This window comes from Colletotrichum orchidophilum (genome assembly GCF_001831195.1).
Source record: "Colletotrichum orchidophilum strain IMI 309357 chromosome Unknown Scaffold_59.1, whole genome shotgun sequence".
Taxonomy (NCBI): domain Eukaryota; kingdom Fungi; phylum Ascomycota; class Sordariomycetes; order Glomerellales; family Glomerellaceae; genus Colletotrichum; species Colletotrichum orchidophilum.
The window spans coordinates 257,534-282,236 of NW_019173015.1; the positions used below are offsets into that span (position 1 = coordinate 257,534).

At 51.2% G+C, this 24,703-nt stretch overlaps 10 protein-coding genes across 10 annotated transcripts; 5 read left to right on the forward strand and 5 right to left on the reverse strand.

The window, feature by feature from the left end:
- Positions 1-435: 435 nt before the first annotated feature.
- CORC01_07417 (uncharacterized protein) lies at positions 436-1,194 on the forward strand (the record flags this gene model as incomplete). The annotated part of the gene is made up of 2 exons (XM_022619053.1): positions 436-904; positions 1,040-1,194. 2 exons carry the CDS (start codon positions 436-438, stop codon positions 1,192-1,194), a joined length of 624 nt encoding a protein of 207 aa, XP_022474516.1.
- A 1,756-nt stretch (positions 1,195-2,950) lies between these two features.
- On the forward strand, positions 2,951-5,449 carry CORC01_07418 (fungal specific transcription factor; the record flags this gene model as incomplete). The annotated part of the gene is made up of 5 exons (XM_022619054.1): positions 2,951-3,096; positions 3,150-3,320; positions 3,374-4,091; positions 4,147-4,398; positions 4,454-5,449. 5 exons carry the CDS (start codon positions 2,951-2,953, stop codon positions 5,447-5,449), a joined length of 2,283 nt encoding a protein of 760 aa, XP_022474517.1.
- A 379-nt stretch (positions 5,450-5,828) lies between these two features.
- On the reverse strand, positions 5,829-7,521 carry CORC01_07419 (cytochrome P450; the record flags this gene model as incomplete). The annotated part of the gene is made up of 3 exons (XM_022619055.1): positions 5,829-6,151; positions 6,203-7,079; positions 7,153-7,521. The coding sequence occupies 3 exons, from the start codon at positions 7,519-7,521 to the stop codon at positions 5,829-5,831; spliced, it is 1,569 nt and encodes a 522-aa protein (XP_022474518.1).
- Positions 7,522-8,735: 1,214 nt separating this feature from the next.
- Positions 8,736-10,141, reverse strand: CORC01_07420 (homogentisate 1,2-dioxygenase; the record flags this gene model as incomplete). Its single annotated transcript, XM_022619056.1, has 2 exons — positions 8,736-9,993; positions 10,074-10,141. The coding sequence occupies 2 exons, from the start codon at positions 10,139-10,141 to the stop codon at positions 8,736-8,738; spliced, it is 1,326 nt and encodes a 441-aa protein (XP_022474519.1).
- An 846-nt stretch (positions 10,142-10,987) lies between these two features.
- CORC01_07421 (fumarylacetoacetase) lies at positions 10,988-12,370 on the reverse strand (the record flags this gene model as incomplete). The annotated part of the gene is made up of 2 exons (XM_022619057.1): positions 10,988-11,325; positions 11,428-12,370. 2 exons carry the CDS (start codon positions 12,368-12,370, stop codon positions 10,988-10,990), a joined length of 1,281 nt encoding a protein of 426 aa, XP_022474520.1.
- Positions 12,371-12,825: 455 nt separating this feature from the next.
- CORC01_07422 (stress responsive A/B barrel domain-containing protein) lies at positions 12,826-13,258 on the forward strand (the record flags this gene model as incomplete). Its single annotated transcript, XM_022619058.1, has 2 exons — positions 12,826-12,930; positions 13,040-13,258. 2 exons carry the CDS (start codon positions 12,826-12,828, stop codon positions 13,256-13,258), a joined length of 324 nt encoding a protein of 107 aa, XP_022474521.1.
- Positions 13,259-15,261: 2,003 nt separating this feature from the next.
- On the forward strand, positions 15,262-17,316 carry CORC01_07423 (uncharacterized protein; the record flags this gene model as incomplete). Its single annotated transcript, XM_022619059.1, has 1 exon — positions 15,262-17,316. One exon carries the CDS (start codon positions 15,262-15,264, stop codon positions 17,314-17,316), a length of 2,055 nt encoding a protein of 684 aa, XP_022474522.1.
- A 671-nt stretch (positions 17,317-17,987) lies between these two features.
- Positions 17,988-19,659, reverse strand: CORC01_07424 (cyclopropane-fatty-acyl-phospholipid synthase; the record flags this gene model as incomplete). Its single annotated transcript, XM_022619060.1, has 2 exons — positions 17,988-19,412; positions 19,537-19,659. The coding sequence occupies 2 exons, from the start codon at positions 19,657-19,659 to the stop codon at positions 17,988-17,990; spliced, it is 1,548 nt and encodes a 515-aa protein (XP_022474523.1).
- Positions 19,660-20,887: 1,228 nt separating this feature from the next.
- CORC01_07425 (threonine dehydratase catabolic) lies at positions 20,888-21,859 on the forward strand (the record flags this gene model as incomplete). Its single annotated transcript, XM_022619061.1, has 1 exon — positions 20,888-21,859. One exon carries the CDS (start codon positions 20,888-20,890, stop codon positions 21,857-21,859), a length of 972 nt encoding a protein of 323 aa, XP_022474524.1.
- A 346-nt stretch (positions 21,860-22,205) lies between these two features.
- Positions 22,206-23,663, reverse strand: CORC01_07426 (uncharacterized protein; the record flags this gene model as incomplete). The annotated part of the gene is made up of 2 exons (XM_022619062.1): positions 22,206-22,668; positions 22,729-23,663. The coding sequence occupies 2 exons, from the start codon at positions 23,661-23,663 to the stop codon at positions 22,206-22,208; spliced, it is 1,398 nt and encodes a 465-aa protein (XP_022474525.1).
- Between the last annotated feature and the right edge of the window lie 1,040 nt (positions 23,664-24,703).

The following is a 24,703-nucleotide window of genomic DNA, read 5'->3' on the forward strand; positions in this document are numbered from 1 at the left end:
GTCTCAAAGATTGCATTATGGAAGATATTTATGGGTTCACTCACAGACTTCCCAGGCGCTATCATTACGAGGTTGGTTGCTCTGTACGAGAGCTTGTACGACGGCAAAGGTTTTAAGGGGGTTGAGAACAATATCAGCTTTTTCAGCTTTATGTTGCAAACCGACTCCTTCGCACCGATTCTTTGTCTCCAGGTGGAATTGAACGATCGCTTGCAGCGGCCTTACCGTGGCATCCTTGCATACAAACAACACTGGCAGCCGAGCGGTTTGACCCCGTTTGTCCTTCGTATTTTCTTGTGCAACCATTTGGCTCTGCGGCGGGAAGGCATATAAACATCATCACCAACACATTGGAACGAATCTACATCATTGAGAACATCAATCCTCTATTCTTTTCTATGCCGGGTCCAACTATTTCTTGCGTTAAATAGCACAATGTTCGGATCCCCTCTCTCTGTGATTATTTACGCCCTGGCTGTAAGCCTCGCCACAGGTCTCGCAACTCCGACTACTACGACGCTCGGTTTAAGATCTCTCGAACAGAATGGGGGAGAAAAGTCGCCCTGGAAAGTTCACGATGTCCAATGTCACAACGAAGCCGACTTTCCAGGTCATGCCGACATCAACCCCACCTGGCAAGGGGAGGCTGTGAGGAGCTTCTGCGACAGCGATCAGGCCAGTCGAACTTTCACAACCTACCAAGACCCAGCGGACAACCATTACCCAGTTGTCTTCAAGTTGCGCTTCAGATGGAAGGACATGTGGAAAGTCAACTACGACTTTTACGTCCAGTGGGTGCCCGGCTGCAGAACATCTTTCGGCGCGCAGACTGTACAGAACCCGCTGTTCAGCAGTGAGGGGAATCCAACCTGCGTGAGCATGATGGAAGGCAACTTCAAAAAGTGTAAGGCATCTTCGACGTTGAATTTCCGAGTTTTCATCTTCTCGTCGCTCTTCTCCCGTCCTGCTTCACAAAACGATCCAGACCAAAAGGAACTGTGACACACAAGAAACACTATGCTAATGTGGCACTTTGCAGGTAATAACGGTGGCGTTGGCGGCTCTACGCAAGTTGGCTGTCTTCTTTACACTTTCAGCGGCGGAAGAGGCGGGAACTTGCTTACGGCCGTGGAACTCAAGGAACGCCGAATCTACGACGAGGAGCATGGTATCACGAGGAAGCCGGACCCCTGAGATTGATGCAGACATTCGGCTTCGAATGAGTTATGCTCAAGGGAATCGCTCGACACATGTCGTGGTCATTTAACAACACGTTAAAAGCATATTTTGCGTGGATAATACCGGACATTCATCACTCTATCACTCTCAAGCTATTTTGATTTCAGACAGGATGCAGCAGGCAATACCTCAATGCATAGCTGTCCTCTTCCATACTCTCAGAATGTTCAACTCCTCTCTATCATCTTTTCTTTTCACTTTCAAAAGGATACATCACATAGGACAGTTGATAATATAATTTATCGCACAGTTCTCTCCTTAGAATGATCATCAGTGCTGCTTGTACCTATATGCAACCCTGGAACCGAATTATCGATAACTCGCTTTTTTACACCTTTGATCCTCAACGCAACGCATAGGTATTCTTTACAACCAACATATTACGACTTTTTCAACGATAGGTAGATAGCGCAAGTGAACTTGTGCTGCTCTGTTAATCTTAAAACCGATGTTCAAACCTTGAAAGATCATTTCAATATCATGACTTTGGATGCAGAGGTGGCCAAGATAGGAACTCATTCAGGTAAACGAGCGCCGATGGGAAAAGTTAAAAAAAAGTGTAGATGATGCAATTAGGGTGATAATGGTGGCCCTGCTCCTGCCAGTCTTAATGGACTCCTCTTCATGACTAGGTGTGACAGGTCACAACTGGCTAGTCTGGCTTTGATGCTCGCGTTAGAAGTATCGCTTTTTGTGATAATAGGTATGAGTAGATTGCACTTGACAGACTTCTGCTGTTTGCGAATCAAACCAAGTGCCCTCATCCAGTCTTTGCACTTATTCTTCATTTAGGTGTGTGGGTGATCCAAGAAGTAATCCGCTCTGTTGAATTCTTCCATCTCGGCCTTGTGTTGACACTCGATTCATCTATTCTCACTCTCTTGGTCAATTGAACAACATTGTCAACACATAGTAAACGACTTCATATGAAAATCGCAGCAGAGGTTGCGATCGTAAACTCATTTCTCATCGACATAGCAATCATGGCTTTCCCTGACCAAGGCTTTCCCTTTTAATGTTTACGGTGACGAGGTTGGAAGTTGCTCGTTTGTCATCCTCATTCACTTTAATGGGCGTATTTCAAAAGATCGGATCTGCGTAGCTGCGTGATTCTTAAGTTGCATTTTGAATTCTAGAATTTCAAAAAGGTACAAAATTGTGACATAGCAAGTTCATGGACCATGGCAAGGCGATTTCAGTTGCTAATTAGCTAGGTAGTAGGTAGGGACTTCCCAACAATTTTGGTACAACTCAAAAAGGGTAGTTAGTGTGACTATGCTATGAAAGAATTGCATATACGCGCATGTTTCTCAGCCTAGATAGCCTTTATAGTTCAGACAGGCAATGCCAATTGGCCTAATTGAATCACACGATCTTGTTGCAACTCTGCAGAGTCTCTGGAATAGTGCACGACAGAAATGAAAGAGGGAGAATGTCAGAGAATGTCACTGAGTAATTGCGGCAATGTTGGTCGCTCATGAACCCCACGAAGCAAGGCGGGTACGGCTGCTGGCACATGCGGGGAAATGTACCGGAACCCGGATCCCAGCCGGCCTTCGAGGGGCACGCTTCGTACTTAACCCCCACTCTTCCCCCAGCCAGTCGAGTCGGGGTGCAGCACCAACTCCCGAGAACTCTAACGTTGGCCAACCTCTGAACAAGATATCCTCTTAATTCCGTGACTCGTTTCGCGACCTATGCACTCTCCAAAATGACGAGGGAAGATGAGGACCCTGACCTGTCAGGGAACGAAGAAGCACATTCCCCCACCATAACATCGGGGGCACGCAGAAGGTCGCTGGCTGGCTCGACGCATCCTACGAGGTCTAAGCGTGCCAAATATGCGGCTGCCGCTTGGTGAGTACACCTGAATCTCAGGAATTCGTGGTGAAAACCTGACCGTGGCACAGCGCTGAATGCAAGAAGCGGAAGCTCAAGTGTATCAGGTCTGAGAATGAGGAAGAATGCCAACGATGCATCTCAGGCAGCGTCCCATGCATATTCGGTCCAGCTCCAGTTCAAGAGAGCGGGACTGGCACGAGGGAAAGAATCAGAAGTAGGAGAAAATCGAGACAAAACAGGTCAGCGCTACTCCTCGTCTGAGCAATTTTTGAGTACTAACCCGCTCCAATAGTCAACCAAGTATTGATCTCCGGAGCGAGCTCTCTATGCTCAGGGAGCAAGTGGCCACCCTCGCAAACACCGTGGGCAAGTTAGCCTCAGACAAAAGCCGTCAAGCAACCTCTACTTCTCCAGGATCCCAGCAACAGCCGTCTCTTCACGACAACTCTTCAGCCCACGGGGAACAAGAACCAAAGCAACCCCAGTTCGTGGGACCCACCAGATCGGCCTTCAGTCTCAAAGTTGCAGAGACATCATTGACGAGAATGGGAATCTCAGCTCATGATCCGATTACGACGGCAGTCAGCGAGTCTCTCGCGCCCACTCGATACCCAACTCCCGAACGGTCAGAAACTTCACAATGGGCTCCCGGAACAGATATCCTGCTCACGGTGCCGCTTGAGGAATTCGTGAGGCTTCTTGAAGTCTTTGAAGAAGAGGTTGAGATTGTCTACCCCTTCATCGACACGCGTGATGTGATTTCAAAAGCAGTGGACATTCGTGCGTTCGTGGAAGAAAATACGGATTGCATGGCACCTATCTCTGGTGCAGGTGTAGACATAAAAGACGTCATACTAGCAAAAGTAGCCATTGCCATAAGCATGGTGGTTGAGGCACACGGCAAGAACCACGCAAGTAGCAGGCTGGTCGAGCCTGTGAAACACTTCATATATCAACTTACTCTGGATGCGGAGGCCGATCTGAAAGTCATTCAGATCATGGCTATGATCGTAAGTCAGGCAGAACTTTGAACCCTGTTAGCGGAATAGACTGACACCTTAGAAGAGCATCTATTACTTCTTCTCCGACGAAGAGCTACTGGCATGGAGAAACATCGGCATTGCAGCGCGAGCATCTCTCGAGATGGGTTTGCACCAGAATCTGAGTCTCACAGATAATTTCCTGGACCCCAAGATGCGGAGTCTAGCAGTTCGCGTGTTCTGGTGCGTTTATGTTTTGGATCGTCGCTGGAGTTTCGGGACTAGTCTATCCTTTGCCCTCTTTGACCGAGATATCGACCCAGATTTGCCTGAACCAGTGAGTCTACTCTTTGGTACTCAGAAAACGTGCACTTTGCTAACCAAGGTTTTAGTCAGAAGACTTCCAGTACCTTCGTTGTTTGATAGGTTACGGTCGCTTATGCTCCAAAGCATGGGACGCTCTACCTCCATTCAGCGCACCGTCCCAGTCTATCCCAAAAGACACTGTAGCCTTCCTCGACTTCATGGCACAGAATTGGCTCAAATCAATACCTCCCGATCTTCAACTGCGTCACCCTCAACATGGCAGTATACCGACAACCCAACCCCGTTCCATTCGCCGGCTGCGAGCCCTGCTTTACTTGCGGGGTAATCACATCAGGACTCTGATACATCGACACCATGTCATCAGCTCCACAAGCATCGAAGCTGATGTCGAAAAGGCACGACTTGTCGTGGATATAGCGATTGATAGCATATCCGTCTTGGTACATTTGAGCGAAACGAGCGACATCTATGAACGACAACAAAGCGCGTTCAACTACTTTCTACTGAGCTCTCTAGCGGTCATTTTCCTCGCTGTATGCCACGGTGCAAGACTATTTGCCGAGCCATGCCGAGGTAGCTTCCTCGCTGCGGTGGAGCTCGTCAAAGGCTTTTCTCGACAGGGCACGGCAAGCCGCAGACTTTGGAAGAGCATACGTGGACTTCTTCCTTTGGCCCATCGCATCGGTCTTCGCGGCGACGAGAATGCTGGTGGTATTCGACGGGTTGAATCAAGCGGGCAGTCGCCTCCGACCGTCATCTCCAATTCTTCTCAGCCCATGGACACGGTCATCGAGGAGGAGCATACTGAACCGGCTGCGGGACTGGTTTCAGAATTTGCAGCGATGCCATCAGCGCAGCCCCTTGTTGTGAGTGCGGAGTTCGGTGCAGGAGCGCCGGATGCCTTTGCGCTCAGCAATGATTTGATGTTTCTGTTTGACGCCTTCGGGCAGACGGATGACATTTGGGCGAGCGGGATGCAGGAGTACACGGGAGGCAACGAGCAGCAGCCACCGGTGTCTGGAGAGGAGGAAATTTCGCGTCACTTCTGGGGATTAATTTAGGCTTGTGTAGTGGCATTCTCGACAGGACTTCAATCTTACTAAGAGCTCAAATACCAAATTGCCAGTAACCCGTATCCTCTTCCGACGAGAAGGGGCCATAAAAGTAAATATATCATCGTGTAAAGAGGGACAGCACTGTATCAACTCACTTCATTTTCATGCAGATCATGGCCAATTCCAGGGATTATAACCGATCTAAAGCAATGTCATGTAATTCGGTCGCTAGAGGTTTTGAACGATTCCTCGATTGAATTATAGCATGGCTTTGGTAATTTTATGTTGTTCTCCTTCCGTCGGATTCGCTCTCTCTCCTCCTTGCATCTTCTTCATCTAACTAAACTCATACCCTTGCGCATCAAATCCTAAAAAATCACAACAACTAAGATTTTTCTTCAGTTGCCTTCAGTGCGTTACTCAAAATCGTTGCATTATGGGGCACAAATTTCGCCTTGTACGGCCTGGGCATCGCCACGAGGGAAGTAGGATCGGCATTGCCGGAGATGGGATGATGGTCTACATCATCATGCTTCTCAATCTTGAAGCTATTGAGAAGTCTCATGTAGACGAGGTAGAGCTCGCGGTTGGCCAACAAAGAGCCAGCGCACATGCGATAGCCAACACCATACGTGAATAGCGGCGCGTCAGGCTGTTCAAACCACCGTTCGGGGCGAAAGACTTCTGGGTCGGTCCATACTTCAGAGTCTGGTGGGTGTCAGTGGAGGCTTGGAGAGGAAATTCAAGGAGCCGTCTTACCCATGTTGCAAGCCCAAGCATTCAAGAAGATGACTGATCCCTTGGGGATCACAGTCTGTCCGTAAGGAACATCACGAACTGAGGCTCGTGGGAGAGCCAGGCGAAGGACGGTGTAGTATCTCAGAGACTCCCTCACCAGAGCTACGATGTATCGACACTGTTGGTCATCTTCAGCATCGCAAAGAGGCTGCTTCTCGCTGTAGAATTCTCTAATCGCGGTGACAGCCTTGTCCTGGATGTCTGGTCGCTGGGATAGCATGGCGATGAACCAAGCGACCTGGGTCGTTATGGTGTCGAGTCCTCCAGAAAGCATGGTAAGGCTGATGGAGGTCAGCTCCGCCTGGTTGAGCTTTGCCTCCTTGTCCATGATGACGTTGGCTTGAATACAAGGCTTGTGCGTGCCATTCGCCATACGCTCATCCAGGCCTCTGTTCAGGGCAGTCAGGTAGACGTCGCGTCTGCTGCGCATATCTCGCGCCTTGGCCGAGTGCATGTTGATAGGGTTGATTCGCAGGAGCGGGATGTAGTCTTGAAGGTTGCCCGTGGTTGATCTGAAGCGGCTGATTTCCTCCTCGACATGAGTGATCTCCTTGAAAAGATGGTCTTTCTGACTGCTCATGCGAGTACCCCAGTTGAGGGTCAAGGCGAGAGACAGGGACAGGCGTTGGATCATCGGCATAGGGTCTACAGGAGCCTGTCCAGCCTTCCCATATTCGTGTAGCTCCTTGATGAAGTCCCGTGATTCGACATCGAGGTGCGGTACATAGGTTGCTACTGACGGTCGGTTCAGGGCCGAAGCAGCGCCTTTGCGGCGTCGCTTGAGAGAATCGCTGTATGGAGATGTGCCGATAGTCGTTCCTGCTGTATCCGAAAGAACCTATCCATCATTCGTCAGCCTCTGTGCTATAGTCTTGATTCTGGTACACGATGCCTTCCTCTCTTCTACTTACCTTGTGGAAAGTGTAAAACTCGGGGCGGGAACTAAGCGCCTGGGCATTCTGTCCGAAGAGAGCCCTAGCTGCAGAAGCAGAGTTCACTACAACGACAGGAACATTGCCCAGTTGAATCTGATAGACAGAACCAAACTTCCTGGCCCATCTGCGATACTGCTCCGCCGCATTGACCCGGATATCCCACAAGTTGCCGATAAGCGGTAGTCCTCCAGGACCATCTAGCTTTGCTATCCTGGCCTTGGAACGAATGAACTCATTTGCAATGACGTAAATGAGGGGTATGAGAAGGATTGAAATGGCGGTCGAATGCAGAGCATAGTCGAATACTCTTTGCTTCAAAGCAACGATGGCAGTCGAGATGGCCATGGCGTCGAATTGGCTGTCTCTGTGCTAAAACGTGTTGTAGACGACGAATTATGGTGTGCTTTTGATTCAATTACTCGTACTTGATAGCCGCTACCATCAGCTCCATGATATACGTACAGAGCCAACTCGCCGTTTCTACCCGGCTTCAGAACCATTGCCTGAGTATCAGAAGCAGTGCCACCGGGGCACGTTGGTACGTTACCCCCCAGGAAACAGTGTCATCTGGAAACAGACCTCTCGGAACTGACTAATTACAAAGACCACTAGTTCCCCGCCTTCCCCACCCCCGGGTTACCTTACAGATGCAGGTAAGGGTATGGGATCCCCGCATGGAACGTCGGGATGGCCTGCAAAGAATGCGGGGTGCATTCCGAGCGGAACTGATCGTGTTCCGAGTGAAAAACAAGCCCGTTGCCAAATCTTCTCCTGGAGTTTTGGGGGTTCTAAGATCTCTCTCGATGTGGGCACGATAAAGCAAGAGAAAGCATTGCCTTGCATGAACTCAGATGCCAAACGTGGCTTGGACACATGCCGCCATTCTTCCGCCCAGAACATGAACTACTACTCCACGATTGTTATGGCATCAAATTTTAGTCAGCCTTTGGGCTTATATACTATGTCATCCAAGGTCGCGCCAAATTCGAGGTTCCCGTTGTTGCTTCGGATATTGTTGAGGGGATCAAGGATATCTGAGCGTTGACTTACGCAGGTTAAGATAACTGTCTCTGTTGTGAAAGAATTCTTTACTTTGTCCTATCAAACTTACTTGATAATTTACTTTTCATTGTAAAGGTTTTGACTAAATATTGTCCTCGACGGGCTGAGAGCTGCAGTGCATCCGTAGTTCAACTGTCAATTGCAGTCGTCCAACCCCCACAGCATCGATCCCGAAATCATTAAAAAAAAGAGCAACATGTTTCATAACAAGCTCGTTCTGGCTGACACTAACCTCATGTTTGTATAAATTAGGCGAGACACGAGACACTGGATAGAATTCTCATCTCTTTCAGTTCTCTGAGAGATTCTGATTGACTCAGCTGAAGAACCGGAAATTTACAGATGCAACGAATCGACGTAGAAGCACTGGAAGTCAAAACCACTGGTACATTGACATCGTATTAATACAACCCGCTTTCCCCAGAAGCTTTCCAATCCAATCTCCTTCCTTACTTAACTAGAGCTACGAACTTTGACCCGCCAATTGACCCTTGAAATTACTCTGGCCTTTTGAAATGGGATACCAGTCCTGTCCAGCTATCCTCACTGTAACCCTTCTGAACCTTTTGGCACGTCTCCAAGCCCCAGTCCGTTACTCCGATCATCAGAGAACTCTCAAACATGAAAGCCATGCTTCCCTCTCCGACCTTCTGCGGCTTCAACTCAGCATTGGATGCACGCTCAAATGTGCTCGCATCCGGCCCATGGGCGGACATGACGTTATGCAGACTTGCCCCGGCAGGGCGGAAACCGCCACCAGTCTTTGCGTCATAGTCGCCGCAGATAAGGCCCATGAACTCAGACATCGTGTTCCTGTGGTACCATGGAGGGCGGAAAGTGTCTTCTTGCACAAGCCAACGAGGCGGGAAGATGACAAAGTCGGCCACGGCTGTGCCTGGGTGGTCCGACGGGCCAGTTAGAACCGTGTAGATAGACGGGTCTGGATGGTCGAACGAGATGCTGCCTATGACAGAGAAACGACCAAGATCATACTTGTATGGATAGTATTGGCCATGCCATGCCACGACATCGAATGGCGTGTGGTTTTGTGTGGCAATGAAGAAGTTCCCGTTAAACTTGTTCACAATTGACCACTGACTCCCATCCTCATCGAACGCTGCAGTTGGGACTTGGAAGTCTCGTGGGTTAGCTAAACAGTTGGAACCGATGGGACCCAGTTCAGGAAGTATGAAATGGCCCTGATAGAGCTCAAGGATGTATCCTCGGACTGGTCCACTCGGCAAGTTGACTTGATATCTGATACCTCGCGGAATGACAGCAATCTCGTTGGGACGGATCAGCAGGTTTCCCAGCTCCGTTTTGATATCGAGCACGCCGTGCTGGAGGACGATCAACATATCACCATCTGAGGAGTACATGGCCACGTTGGGTTCCATGCTTCGACCAGCAGCGAAAATGAAAATCCCAAGACCTGTTTTCATACTAGGATCCCCTGCGCCACCGACTAGTCTGAGGCCGCTGATCCAATCTGTCTCGTTGTTGATATCAAAAGGGTCCCATCGTAACTGATTTGGTATCTGGTGGATTTTGCCTCTAGACTCAGGTCTGTTCTGTTTCAACGGCTCGAAGGAAGAGTGTGACGCCGCTGGAATAATGCGATAAAGCCACGTCTGAAGATTTTCATGGCGAGGTGCGGTGAACGCAGTGCCAGATAGCTTCTCTGCATATAAGCCATACGGTGCTTTTTGTGGAGAATTGGCGCCGATAGGAAGAGCGCCTTTGACAGCTTCTGATCTATGTACACAATGGTTAACGCCACGTCGACGACGCGATGGGCCTCAGCGCTAGTGCCACTGCAAGGAGCCTTTACTTACTCATGAAGAGACCCAAATCCGTTGAGATACTCATACTTCTCCTCAGTGGAGAATTTTGTCACAGGCATGGTAGAATGTTGGATGGCGAGAATAATCTTGAAACAGAGTGGTAAGGTGGTAGTCTTCAAAGTTGGATGAGGTTGACTATGGATGTACCATGAATACGAACCTCAATATAACGACTTCCAGTAAGTGTACCTCGATTGTAAAACTCATGTAGTATAAATCCTCTTGGTTTCTTCTCGTTCGGGGATGGCTGTCACATGCGTTTGGCGTAGTACACGCTGAAATGACAAACCCCACGCTACAGTGATCCGAGTAGAAGGCAAACGAAACCTAGAGGAATCGATACTACGGAATTAAATTTCACGGAAACTTGCGTCCACCGGGAGCTGCAATGTCGGAGTTGATGCTTGTAGCCCTCCGGAACTGCGGAACGCAAACCGTTCCGAGTCTCTTGACTGTAGCTCCTGAAGTCGGGAACATGGAGGAATGTGCAGACCGATTAGGAGTGATGTAGCTCGACGAAGAGAAGGCTACTGTACCAGGGTTTACTTCGGCCCTGATATTCAACGAGCGAGTTGACTCAACTATCGAGGAAGGCGAAATAAGGCCCAAGCCGAAAGGGTCTTCACTGGAGTGCACTAATTCGCCATGACCAAAAGGCTGGCAATCATCGCATTTACATTCTCAGTTGTAGCTTTCTTTTGTAATTTCTTTTTTTCTTTTGACGCAAGAAAATAACGATGGTCTATGAAAAGCCAGAGTCATGCTACTCTTAGCTAGGTAGTAATCAAACAAAATGCTGCATCCCACAATTTTTGGCGTTTAAAATGCCGTCTATAGGTTTGATAGCAGCATTGACCCAAGCATCCGACTCTACATATGACGACCTGTACAAATATCTCATCTCCCTATAGCGAAATTGGAGGCAGTATTTGGCCGACACATTCTCCGAACCCAACCAGCTGACCATCCTGATCGCCAGCCCAGCCTCGAATAACTACTTTATCACCATCCTGAATAAACTTTCGCTCTTGCCCACCATCCAACTTGATTGGAGTTTTACCACCTTGAGACTGTTCCAATAAACTTCCCTGCGTACCTGCCTCGGCTCCTGAGATGGTACCAGATCCGAGAAGGTCTCCAGGACGGAGGTTACAACCAGAGATTGAGTGATGAGCCACCATCTGCGGCCATGACCAGAGAAGGTTCTTGGCAGATGTGCGAGTGATTGTTGTTTCCTCGCCTCCTGAAGCTAAATGTGCCAAAAGAACATTCTTTGATCAGCCCAAGTTTCTGCCAACAAGAAGGAGATTTGCCCTAACACGGGAATCAAAGAATGTTGACTTACGAGAAAGAGAGACCTCCAACCTGATATCAAGAACATTGTCTGGTCGATTATCCTGAAGATACTTCTGCAGCTGGACCTCGTTTTCTAGCCCTCTCGTTCTGAAAGGCTCAAGTGCATCCGCAAGTACAACCCAGGCGCTGATCGTCGTTCCAAAGTTCTTCGCGTTGAACGGGCCAAGCGGCACATATTCCCATTGCTGGATATCCCTTGCACTCCAGTCATTCATCAAGACGTAGCCAAAAATGTGCTCATCGGCATCTTCCACAGATATCGGAGTGCCAAGATTGTTTGGCTTGCTTATGAACATACCCATTTCGAGTTCAATGTCGAGACGCGCACATGGCCGGAAAATAGGCTCGGTCGCGCCCGGGGCCGGCAGCGCCTGTCCCCACGGTCGCCGGAGAGGTGTTCCAGAGACAACGACAGAACTAGCACGACCGTGATAGGCAACAGGCAAATGGCTGTAGTTCGGTTGGAGCGCATTGGCTGGTCCGCGGAAAAGAACGCCAACGTTGTGGGCATGATTTCTGCCGGCAAAGAAGTCTGTATAATCTCCGATTGCGAAAGGAAGGTGCATAGAAACCTCTGAAATGGGTCGCAAAGCAGCGTTTTTGAGGGCATCATTGTCCTTCAGGACGTCTGGATGGGGTGTGTCGTTGAGAAACACCTCCTGCAGGTATGAGCGGACGGCGCGATGCACGGGTCTCCCAAGCTCGGCAAAGGCGTTCAGGGTGGGCTGTGAGAACACTTTCGCATGCTCAGAAGACACGTTTGCTGCTTTGTTGAAGCCTCCACCCGCAGAAAAAGCATCAAGGTCGAGAACATGGTTCCCGATGGCGATGGCGAGCCTGTGTGAATGCTTGTCTTTGCTGGAAATCACCCCAAATGGTATGTTTAGTAGCGAAAAGTGCGACCGGGGCGGGATGGGAAGCCAGGATTTCATTTTGCGTAATTTGGACGTAAAGAACTCTCAAACATCTGTTGAGCCAATGACTTGATCGTTCTTGTATGTTTCTTCTCTTGTATTAACAGACTTCAAGCTATATTTCCATGGTCAGACCCGATGTCGTAACTGCCTTCATCAACGTTGGTTCCGAGAATCCGAAATATGGTTCCGAGCCATCGGAATGCAAACACTCCCCTCTTTCAATTGCACACCTGCAACCGCGGGCGATTCAGAGGTGATAGGCAGAGGCGATGGGCCGATGGAATGTCTTGGTTTCTGTGTTATTCATTCGTGTGTAAAAAGAGGAGGCAAGAAAGTTGATTTGGACGGGCGGGAAATCTGACTTCTGCCAAGTTCCAACTTCAACACCAGCCATTGCCACAACACCACAATACCACACAGCCACGTAACTTTTGATCCTCTTCAAGACCCATATTATCAATTTTATCAATATGACTCAACACGTCACGAGAATCACTCTTTTCAAAATCCCGAACGAGGAAAATCAGAGCAAAGTACTGGCGCTCTACCGCCAGATGCCTCAAAAGGCCTTGAAAGTGAGTATACCTACCTAGGCACTTGAGTATCATGTCAACCGCCATCCACTTATGATAAGATTGGCACCCCCTGAGACTACAAGATGAATCCTGGGCTGACCAATAGTAGGATGGTAAACCGTACATACTCTCGGTCAAGGCCGGCCTAGCTGCTGCTGATCAAAGAGCCCAAGGGTTCACAATTGCGGCTGTTTCTATTTTCTCATCCAAAGAAGATATGGATTACTACGATAATGACTGTGTAGCACATCAAGAACTGAAGGGGGTTGCGAAGGGTGTTCATCAAGGCTTCGCCATGGTGTTTTTCAAGGATCAAGTAACAGAGTGAAATCAGTACCTTGTCGGTAGTTCAGAGGACGAAAGAATCCGATTGTCTTATCTCTGTGCCTTTGAATTTCCTAAAAATGAAACCAAGTTTTATGAGTTCGCATCATCTTCAGATGTAGTTTCAGTCAATTGCTCGTCTACCTTTTCTATCCAACAGATGTCGAATTCAACAATTGATAATTGCGTTTAAGTTAGAACAGCACATCACCAAAGTGACAGTGTCATTTTCCAAGAGTTAAATCAAAACGTCAACCCAAAATGCCGCTGGCATCAAAAACACAAAGACACTGCGTCGATACTATGAGCCTTTAAAATATCGAATGAGTTATGCTTGAGAAGTGAATAGAGAAGGCAGAGATGACGAATGCAACAGATATCAAGCACGTGGAACGGCATTCTATCAGAAGAAGAAGCCAAAGAAACGTTACATGGTTCCGACAGCGACTCACTAACTCCTCGTTCTTTCTCATTTCGATAGCCAATGCAAGTAGAGTCCTTCTCGGGTTCCTCTCGAAGGATTGTCTGCGTCATTTACATTCGGTCTGCCTATGATTGTGTCAATACAGTTACAGTGGAGAGCAAGGAGACCGTTCAGGCCCCAAACCCCCTATTGCCACCGTCGGGACCCGTGCATATTTGACAATGAGAATTCTTGGCTATATCGTCGATTGGATGTGTCAGACATGACAGCGACTAGCGGGACGGCGGTCAACTTGGAAAACGGACGGCAAAACTCATGTGGGAATCGTGTCGTGGATCAAAATTCAACCTAGTAACGGCACGTTTCTAAACTTGGTGGCGCCCGCGCTTTGGATTTCTTTGCGAGTTTCATGTAAGCCATGTATCACTACTAAAACTGCCATGAAGTAAAAGTCCGATAATTTACAATGACCTTTTGGGTATTCAAAGCTTGAAATGCTCATTATAAGTCTTCATCTTGCTACACTCTACTTGACCTATGCCTCTCGTCATTCCACTCTTGCTGTCCATACCCTGACTTATCACACGGAATTGGCCCACGGCCCTGCTGGTTTACACAGCCGACGTCGCATCTTGCAACTGCTGGAAGAAACTTTTGTCGGCGATATATTGCCATGGCCAGCTAGACAGCGATGGCGGCTTGACAGTGTGTGCCGGAGACACGCAGGCACGCGCTGGCGCCCAAAAACAGTGCGTCCCCCTATGCTGGGACAATTCGGGAGGGCTATTACCTTCCCCGATCTGTCTTCTACCCATCTACTTTTCTTACTCTCAGGATGCAACGAAGGAGGGTCATTACATATTCTCAAAGAGGATTGGAGGTAGTGTGTACATGAGACGTGGTAAAATGAGACCGCAGTTTTAGCAGCTGCATGAGGTGGAGCAGAATGGCAGCCAGGTTGATATACTGCGGAGCAGCGGGACCTTGACGAGACTCAAGCAGCAACTATTGAAGAAACATACGCCATCCTTCGAAAGCTAAGATACCCAGTCTCATATTTAGAGCCAAAACGGGTAGATTCTCCACCGTGGATAGACAAGCACATGGATATTTTCTTGGATGGTGATAGTTTTCAACTTTGCTGACTTGAGGGATGAACCGGAATAGGAATTAGGTTTGAAGGGAAACCCCAGAATACAGTATTTACATGATCCAATAATACGGTATAAGCTCTATGTCCAAAAACTCATGCTAATCAACTAGCGGAGTAATCTCAATAAGCATACCCAATACAACGGGATTGTGGAACACAAGTACTCAAGTACTTGATGAGCGATCATTTGTGATGCACAAGGTTGTTTTGTGACTGATCCATGTCAAACAACCAATGAAATCTCTCTGATGCGATCCAACATATGCACGTGTTGCCTCTGCGAACCATCTCCTCTTCAACGCAGTTCCCCTCAAACTGCCTCTCAAACTACTCGCAATTCTTTTCAAACTACAAGAGAAATTTAGTAATAGCTTAGAATATGGTCAATATAGGGAGTGGTCCTTTTCTTACATCATCACACCGCGCGAAAATGTTCATCCACGCCTCTCTCAATCAAAGTCGCCGAGAGATCAGGCTCGTACGAATCCGCCGCCCACTCGACAATCAGGCCAACGCCAAGGAGGCGGTCTCACTCGAGGTCAGACATGCATCGCTAGACGAGCAAGAACTGTCGTACTCGGCGCTCTCGTACGTCTGGGGAAGCGCCACCGACACCACAGCGATCGAAATCGAGGGGGCCCTCTTCAATGTCACCAAGAACCTCTACGCTGCCCTCCAGCAACTGCGAATGAATGCAGTAGACTCTTGGCTCTGGATTGACGCGCTCTGCATCGAACAGGCCGACTTGAAGGAGAAGAGCTGGCAAATCAACGCTATGGGGGACATCTTCGGCGGCGCCGACATGGTCTACATGTGGTTAGGACCCGGAAACGAGAACAGTGACATGGCTATGGACTTCATAGCCCGAACAGGAGCCACGCTTCAAAAGTATGACGCTGGAGAATTGCAATCAAATAGGAAACACGACACAGAGATCAAGTCATATACCAGAGCGCGGTTCTCGCCTCAGGGCGAGGCAATCGCTCCCCCCGATTCAACGACTACGATGGAACAGGCCTACGGAATATCGGCAGACTCCACATCCAACGTGAACTCAGATGGAGGAACAGGAACGGTGCTGAGATTTAAGCTGGCCGTGGACGAGATCTTGCGTGACTTTTTTAGTCCCAGGTCACCACGGATCGACCTATGCGTCCGTGACCTCCTGAGCAGAGAATACTGGCATCGCATCTGGATTATCCAAGAAGTTTTCCTCGCCCGGAGTGCCTCTGTGGTCGTTGGCAGCCGAAGCATCCCACTAGACTCATTCGACGCTGCGCTAACCATATTCTGGATCTTTCGAGATGCAGTCCTTCTCGACGGTCCGTCCTGGTCCACGTTCATGTCAAACCTGTCAGGAAAGCTCAGAGGACTCAATTCTTTGGAGGCCCGGCGTCTGCGTCATCAAGGCTATAGAGTACGTTTAGTAGACATTCTATGGGGACCCAGCATCGCGCCAGAACGGCCTCATTACTCTGCCACGGATCCAAGAGACATCATGTTCGGGCTCCTTGGTATTCTCAAAGACGACGAGAAACAATACCTCCGGGCAGACTACTCGCTTTCCAAGGAGGATGTATTCGTGAACATTACAACTGCGGTACTGGACTCCCCCAATGATGGAATGTTTCAGTTTCGCCTCGATTCCATCAACCCAGGAGACCAAAATGGGACGCTGCCCACATGGGTTCCAGACTGGCAAATCATCGGTCAGTACGGCGTGAAAACATGGCCGTTAAGCCTCGGCCGAGAGCTTAAAGCGGCTACACAGCGAAAACAGCAGCGACGAGCCTCATGCTGCGTAGTTCGAGACGGCAAGACGAGCATATCCCAGCAAGGATGTTACGTCGATAGAGTCACCGAGGTGATGGCTGCCCCTGAGTGGGTTCAAGCTGGCGACTATACTGCGTCCATGCTGGCAAAGCCCGACGACTGGTTCCTTTCGATTATCGATTTCGCCGGCCTTGGACCCGAACCTGGCCCTGAAGAGGACGATGTCTGGCGGACAGTAATGCAAGCTGGTTATCGGAATTCCCGGAAGAGCGGCCTCTTTGTCGTCGGCGCAGGAGCCGAGGATTATTGGCGCAGAATCATGCGAGTTCAGCTCGTGGACGCGGCGACGCTGACCGCAGAAGAGACAGCGTTTGTGGTTGCGAACAGTGTCGACCGGGGAAACCCCTCAGGATATGACGGCAGTGACGAGGCTCTTAGGCTATTTGAGCGTGAAGTGCGATCTTCCTTGGGCGCTCTAAATAGAAACAGAACGCTTTTCAAGACGGCAAAAGGGATGTTTGGCCTCGGGCACGTTGGGGTCGAAGTAGGCGATGTGGTGACATTGATTTGGGGAGTACGCTCGCCCATCATTCTCAAGCGAAGAGAGGCTGGAGGGGGCTTCTATTTTGGAGGAGACGCATACGTAGACGGCATCATGCATGGAGAGTTTCTCGAAAATGAACCAGAAGAGGTGGAATTCAGGATCTTCTAATGAGGTTGGCTACCCTGGTGGTTTTCTGATTTTCGGGCTGATTCCTGATTCTCTGCCCCCCGCTTCCGTCAGTCAACCCCCCTCAACTACAGTCGCAGGCACGGCAGGGAAGTTGGTCAGTCGCGAGGTGAGGTGGCCAATTGGACCGAGCACTTGGAATAACCAGCAAGGTATTAAAGACGACTGCCTGGATAGCAAGACTCATTTCAACTGAGATCACAACGGTCAACCACATGCACATCGATTCACACAGCGTTACACCTAGTAGTAGCACCGACTTGTAACTTTTGTCTCATTAACATCAACAACATGTCGACATTTGTAAACATCTTTCCTCCCCTATATCTGAGACCCAGTGACGAACTCGGTCTCCAGCAGTGAAGCACGGATAGACCCCGGCTCGCCTCTCTCTCTCTCTCTCTCTCTCTATCTAGCCTGTGTATGGGATCAAAACTTTTCAAAAGCCCCGACCTCCAAATTATGACAACGTAAAAGCCCGCTTCCCCCCCTTTTCGCCTTCCCTCAGCCCCAGGAGCCAGACGAGAAGATATAAAAAATTGGTCGGGTCGCCGCGGAGGACAAAAGGGGGAGGGAATCATTCATTTCCATTCATGGACACATACAGCCATTTTCCCCACACACACACCCACTTGAAAATGCGCGTGCTACATCTAAGTCGACCGGGGGAAGACGGACTTGCCGGCAGCCTTGGCCGCGGCGAGGGCGCCAGACAGGCCAAACTGGGAGGAGAAGCCGTCGATGCGGTGGGTGGCGTTGAGGTTCTTGACGACGACCATCTGGAAACAGGTGGCGCTGCCCTGGCGGGAGGCGATGACGGACCAGGCGAGGAAGAGCTCCCAGATGCGGTACCACTTCTGGCCGTACTTTGCGTGGACGGTCTCGGCGTTGCCGAGCCAGTTGCGGTACCAGCGCCAGAGGGTGCCCGAGTAGTGGACGCCGACGGTGTCGACGCTCTTGATCTCCCAGCCGGCGCTCTCGAGGCAGCCGACATAGTTGGCGAGCGGGGTGGAGGCGTCGGCGCCGGGGAAGATGTGCTTGTTCAGGTAGAGACCCCAGATAAAGTCCTCGTATTGCCAGGCCTTGCGCAGACCGGAGAGCTGGACGTACATGGCGCCGTCGTCCTCGAGCATGTCGTAGCACTGGCGGAAGAAGGTGGTGAGTCTGCGGATACCAACGTGCTCGCCCATTTCGAGCTGGGAGATCTTGTTGAACTTCTTGGTGGGGATGTCGCGGTAGTCCATGCACAGGATCTGGCTCTGGGTCTCGGGGATGCCGGCGCGGCGGAGGCCGTCGTTGCCCCAGGCGGCCTGGTTCTTGGCAATGGTAGCTCCGGTGACCTTGGCGCCGTAGTTGACACTGGCGAACTTGGCAAGGGTGCCCCATCCGCAGCCGATATCCAGGAGGGTCTCGCCCTCCTTCAGAGCGAGCTTCTCGCAAACGACGGCCATCTTGTTGTCCTGCATCTCCTCAAGAGTCTCCTCGCGGCTGAGGTCGGAGAAGAGACCGCTGGTGTAGACCATGCGGGGGCCGAGGAAGTACGAGTAGTGGTCATTACCCTTGTCGTAGGTGGGGCGGATCTGGTCCTCATCCTGCTGGCGGGAGTGGAAGAGCACGTCGGGGGCGAACTCGAGGAAGATGAAGCGGAACAGGGAGTAGGTGAAGGCGAAGTTGGACCAGTCGTGGCGGTACTCAAGCGCGTCGAGGAGGTCGCCGTTGATGTCGACGAGACCCTCGGTGTAGAGCTCAGCGAAAGTCTGGATGGGGATCTTGTTGCGGCCGCTGTACTGCTTGCGGTCCTCCTCGTTCTTGAAGGTGAGGTAGTGCTCGACGGGGCGGCCGGGGAGCTTGGCCTTGTCGTTGGTGCGGGGGGAGAACCTTGAGGAGATGGTCCAGAAGGCGATCAAGAGAGGGACGACGAAGAGGATGAAGAAGAAGATGAAGGTCTTGAGACCACCACCGAAGAGGCGGGTGAACCAGAGGGGGACACCAGCGAGGACAGCTCCGAGGATCCAGTTGGAGAAGGATTCGTTGCCGGGGCCCTCGGCAGGAAGAGGAGGGTTGTTGATGGTGGGGTACTGGGCAGGAGAGGTCAGCTTGGGTTCGGAATGAGGAGATGCAAAGGCAATTGAGTTCGCATGAGGTTATTCGCAGTTGATTGAGTCAATCTGCGGGATAGGGGTGGTGGGAGAGAATCCTTACGTTTGTGGTCTGGACACCGCAATCCTCGCCGGTGTTGAACGTGGAGGGCTTCGCGGCAGGGGTCGCAATGAAGGTGATGTCACCTTCAAGCTGTGCGCCGTCCTGGCGCTTTTCGGAGGCCATGGTGGACGGTGAGCTGGTGGTTGATTTGCTGAAGAAAGCCCGCGGTCTCGGTCTGTCGCGCGCAGCTTGGTCTTCTCTAACCGCGTATCGGGTACAAGAGGGAAGGAGTTGGAGATGTGTTGGAGACACCGCTTTGGAGGTGTGGACAGATTTAAAGCTGGAGCTGTTTCCGACGCGGGTCGCGACCACCAGCAGGACGGGGGGGGGGGGGTTCACTTGGCATCCAGCAGCGCTCTGGCTTGGCCTAACCGCATTGTGCGTTTCTCGGACGCCGGCTGGCCCGCTTTTGTGGGCAATTTTATGCAGGGGCGCTGATAAAAGAGGGCAGGGCCGCACACAACTGGCTGAGACGACCCTGGCAATCCGAGAGACCCCTGTGGGCAATGCACCGCCAAGTCAGTTGAGGCCACGAAGTGTGTAAAAAAAGTCTTCACCGCCCGGAGGCCGGAGGGGTAGGGGCTTCTGGACGACCAAGGTCTCTCCATTCCCCAGATCTTGGTCGAGGCTTGATAGGTAGGCACACGCAGCGTTGCACGGTAACCCTCTACCAATTTCCTCATCCACCCGTCCGGGTAGTGGGTTTACATAACCCGGGCCACAGCGGTCGAGATGATGATGGTCATGTTGAGCCAATCAGACAATGCGAATTTGCGAAACGAACCGGCTAGAATGAGCGGTGATGGTTATTCAATGACAGCGTAGCGAGATAATGGCGAATTCTGGCTGTGCCGTCTAGATGCGTATCTTGGGTTCTGCATTACGTGGGTACTTAGCGTATGCGATTTCGGTCGAGAATCACGATACAACGCTATCGCGAACACCTCGAAGATTTGTTCCGGGTCCGCTTCGGGTTCCGGAACGGCATTGGTGGATCTATATTACGGCAATGTGGGGTCCTCCGTCTCCGGCCTAATGAAGATTCCAGCAACGACAAGTCCGGCCCGGTTCCGAGCCATCGTTACATTGCAGACGGTGCTGGAAGAATTAAAGGCCCTGCATTACATAAACGTTAAAAAAAGCTCTCAAGCCAATCAGGAATGCAGCCTTTCCAGTGGGTCACCAGTAATCGACAGGGCGTAACAGATCCGTTTCCAAAGTACCTCTCCAAGGCATCTTGAGAGTGCTCGACATTATATACATCAAATAGACTTGGACTTGCATCTCCAGCTGGTATTCTTTCAAACTCACACAACTGTTGAAATCTCATCTCACATTTCTCAATCTCGCCATGTCCCTATCCATCCATGAAGTAGCAGCCAGCGCCGTCCAAGCCAGAGCCCGCATCCGCGACCACATCTACAAGACGCCCCTCCTCCCAGCCCGCAAGACGGGCCACGCCCACAACGCCAAGGTCCTCTTCAAGGCCGAAAACTTCCAGCTCACAGGATCCTTCAAGCTCCGCGGCGCCACATCAAAGATGTCGGTCCAAGCACCCTCGGACCGTCAAAAGCTGATAACAGCATCCTCGGGAAATCACGGTATCGGCGCCGCGCGGGCCGCCCACACTCTGCAGCGGGACCTGACCGTCGTCCTCCCCGAGAAAGTCTTCCCCGCGAAACTGGAAAAGATCAAGTCCTATGGCGTCGAGGTGATCCTGCACGGCGAAGAGACCGGTCTCGCAGAGCAACACGCTCAGAAACTCGCGGCGTCGGGGGAGTACACGTACATCTCGCCCTACAACGACCCCCTCATAGTCGCAGGCCAGGGCACAATCGGCCTCGAGATCCTCGAACAGTGCGCGGCGGTCGACAACGTCTTCATCTCCATGGGCGGCGGGGGGCTCATCAGCGGCATCGGATCCGTCCTCAAGGCCTTTAGCCCGCGCACCAGGGTCTACGGCGTCGCCGCGACCAACTCGCAGGCCCTCGCCGAGTCGATGCGCGCGGGAAAGGTCGTCGAGACGGAGCACCTGCCCACGCTGGCCGAGGCCGTGGCGGGTGGAATGGACCAGGACTCAATCACCCTCCCGCTGGCGACCGCGGTGGTCGACCAGGTCGTCGAGTGCAGCGAGGAGGAGATTGCGGAGGCGATGAGGAAGATTGCGCTCGACGAGAATATGATTGTCGAAGGGTCTGCTGCCCTGGCGCTCGCTGGTTTCGAAAAGGTCGTGCGGGATGTTGCTGGTCAGACGAGTATTATTTTGCTTTGTGGTGCTAATGTTGACCAAGGCGTTGTGAAAGAGATTATTTATGACCTATGATGGTGAGAATGGACCATGTCTGGGCTTGGAAGAATGTGGTACCATAACTGAAAATGGCCGACTAGCCGATTGTTCCATGAAACATGGTCCTTTCAGTCTTTCGTAAGAGATAAACCAAGTAAACAACCAATACCTAGAATCTAAGCAGCATCAGACACTTCATTGAAAGCTCCAACACCAGAACATTTTGTACTGGGTACAAATTATGTATGTATTAAGAGCATGATATATTCGTGTCTAGTCGGGCTGCTGTTGTCCCTCGTCTGTAATAACCATTCCCCGACTCCAAGACACCGAGTCTGACCAAATCAAACCATCTGAACCTCCCATAAATTCTCGTCTCATCTCACATCCACATCAGGTTCCGGCTCTGCCTTCGGTTCTGCTGCCACAACGGTCTCTCCTCGGATCCTTCAGGCCGGTGGCCGGCATTCGTTGCGCCAGCGCCAGCGCCGTAGGGGTTCCCATGCCCCGCGCCATTGTCGGTACCCGAGCTGATCGCCCGGTGCCCCTCGTTTTCACGCCCAACGGCGTCATTATAGCCTTGTGAAAACTCTTCCATCTCGCCTTGATGCGTGAGAGGGATATTGTCGACAGTGGAGCGGGATGCGCCGGACGCAGAGGCGCCACTCGCGGGGTTGTAGCCCCCTGGAGCAGAAGACGGCGGCGTGGTGGTGGACCTACCTCCGCTGATTGAGGTGGTTGTGCCGTGTGCGCCGGGCATCATGGACGGATGTCCGTAGCCTGCCTGGTCGAACATCATCTCGCCGCCGGGCACAGGTGCAAAGTCCTTCTGGTTGGTCTCCGGGCTTAAGAGAGCTGTCAGTATCTTTCACTCAGGTGACAATCGTGGATGAGGTTGGACTTACATGTAAGTGGGACCTTTGCCTGTACCAGGACCTTGGCGCTTGTTCCCACGCTTACGCTTCCGCATCCAGAGAGCCACAGAGACTAGGGCCACAAAGAGCGCGCAGCCGCCGATTACACCGCCGATGATGCCCCCATTACGTCTCAACCCCGCCGCTGCAGCCTCAGCATTCACTGGTGGTGGAGCGCTGCTGGTAGCTGCTGGCGCGGACGAGGTTGACGATGCCGTTGATTTTGTAGAAGTTCTCGAAGATGAACTCGACGTTGAGCTCGAACTCGAGCTCGAGCTTGAGCTCGAAGTGCTTGACGACGTCGAGGAGCTTGTCGACGAGATTGTGCTGCTGGAGGAGGAGCCACTCGAAGAAGCGGTTTCCTGTCTCGTGACGAGACCCGAAATATGCGTAATAGTAACCGTAGTACTGAGTCCTGACGCAGTGGCAGCAACAGTAGTGCCCTGACCTGCGGTGCCGCATCCATATTGGTAGGCACCTCCCGCAAAACTGTTGCGGTAGCAGACATTGGAACCCTGACAAGTGAAGATGTACGGATTCGAAGCCGTTTGAGTGGGGCTGTTGTCGTCGACGCAGCTAGTATATACGCCCGTCGTACAGGCGGCACCGTTCGGGCAGCAGCCGACGGCAGAGACGGAAGCGTCCATGGCGCAATGGGAGCCAGCAGAGCATGTCGCCGGCAGATTTGGGTCACCACCAAGATAACCGCACACGGTGTTGGTGCTGTCGTCCTGCCTCCTTATAATACCCAGCCATGGTGCTGGCGTTTCCAGTGGCCAGTTACGGACGTTCAATGTCCGGAAGGCAATGTGAACTTGTTCTGTCTGGCGGGGGAAAGCGCCGGCCTCGGTGAGGGCGAAGAAATTTGAGAGAAGCAGAATCGCAGCCGTAGGCGGCAGCCGCACAATGCAGTCCGTCAACAACATCTTGTTGATGTGTATGTCCTTTTTACTCCTGGCTCGGCCCTTCCTGGGACTTTCGATCCTTTTCCGGTTCCAAAGTTGACCTCCGCTGAAGGATAGGGTGAGTTATGGTGAAAGTTGTTGCTCAATGGTATCCATATAATTAACAACAGAACGGAGAACAAGAGACTGGATAAGCAGACAGAAGATCTAGAATGATGAGCCAAAAGACCCGGATAGGCAAAAGGAAGAGATTGAGGAAGAAGAAACCGATGCTGACGAGGGATTAGGCGACGGAGTGTAATTAAGACAGGCACAGGGACCTATGGAGGGGCTGTTCATCCTCCGGGCCCCCAGGGGCGACGCCAACAAGGCTGACGCTGATTGGGGAGCCATGTTTCAAGGATCCTCCGATCGTGAGCATACGCCTAAGCCTTTCCAAGACACGAGAGAGGGAGGCCTACCCCCAGGGCCCCAAATGCAAGAAGAAAGCATGCCCTACCGTCAAATCACAGCCCGCAGACTCGCACCGCTCGGGGCGTTAGCGGGGGTCTGAAGATCTCTTGGGATCGTTGGTGGACGTTTTGCCGTCTACCGTGTCGATGAGAGACAAGCGCGGCCCGGGAACAGTCCGTGCGGATCTGAGGACCGCGCAGGCAGCGAAAAGGCGAACGAGGTTCGGTCCCGGTGAGAGTGAGGCTAGTGAACGAAGCTACGGAAAAAAGAGAATGGCAGATAAAAGGGACAGGTAAAAAGCATAAGAAGATTTTTTCGCAATTTACTCTGCCCACCTGCCGACCGAGCGAGTTGCTCACGCTACGCTTCGGCTGGCCTGACCTGACCTAAAAAATGATCCTGGCCGCGCGATGAGGACATGACGAGAGACCAGCTATGTTTCGTGGTGGAGTGATCGTCCCGTTGGCTCGCTGTGCCTAGTTTATAATCGTTATTTATATTTAGTTTTAATTAATATAATTTTTAATAAGTCGTTTATATTCGTTTTTAATATTATCGAATTTAATAAAACGTAGTTTTATAAGCTTATTAGTTAAAAGAATTTAAAT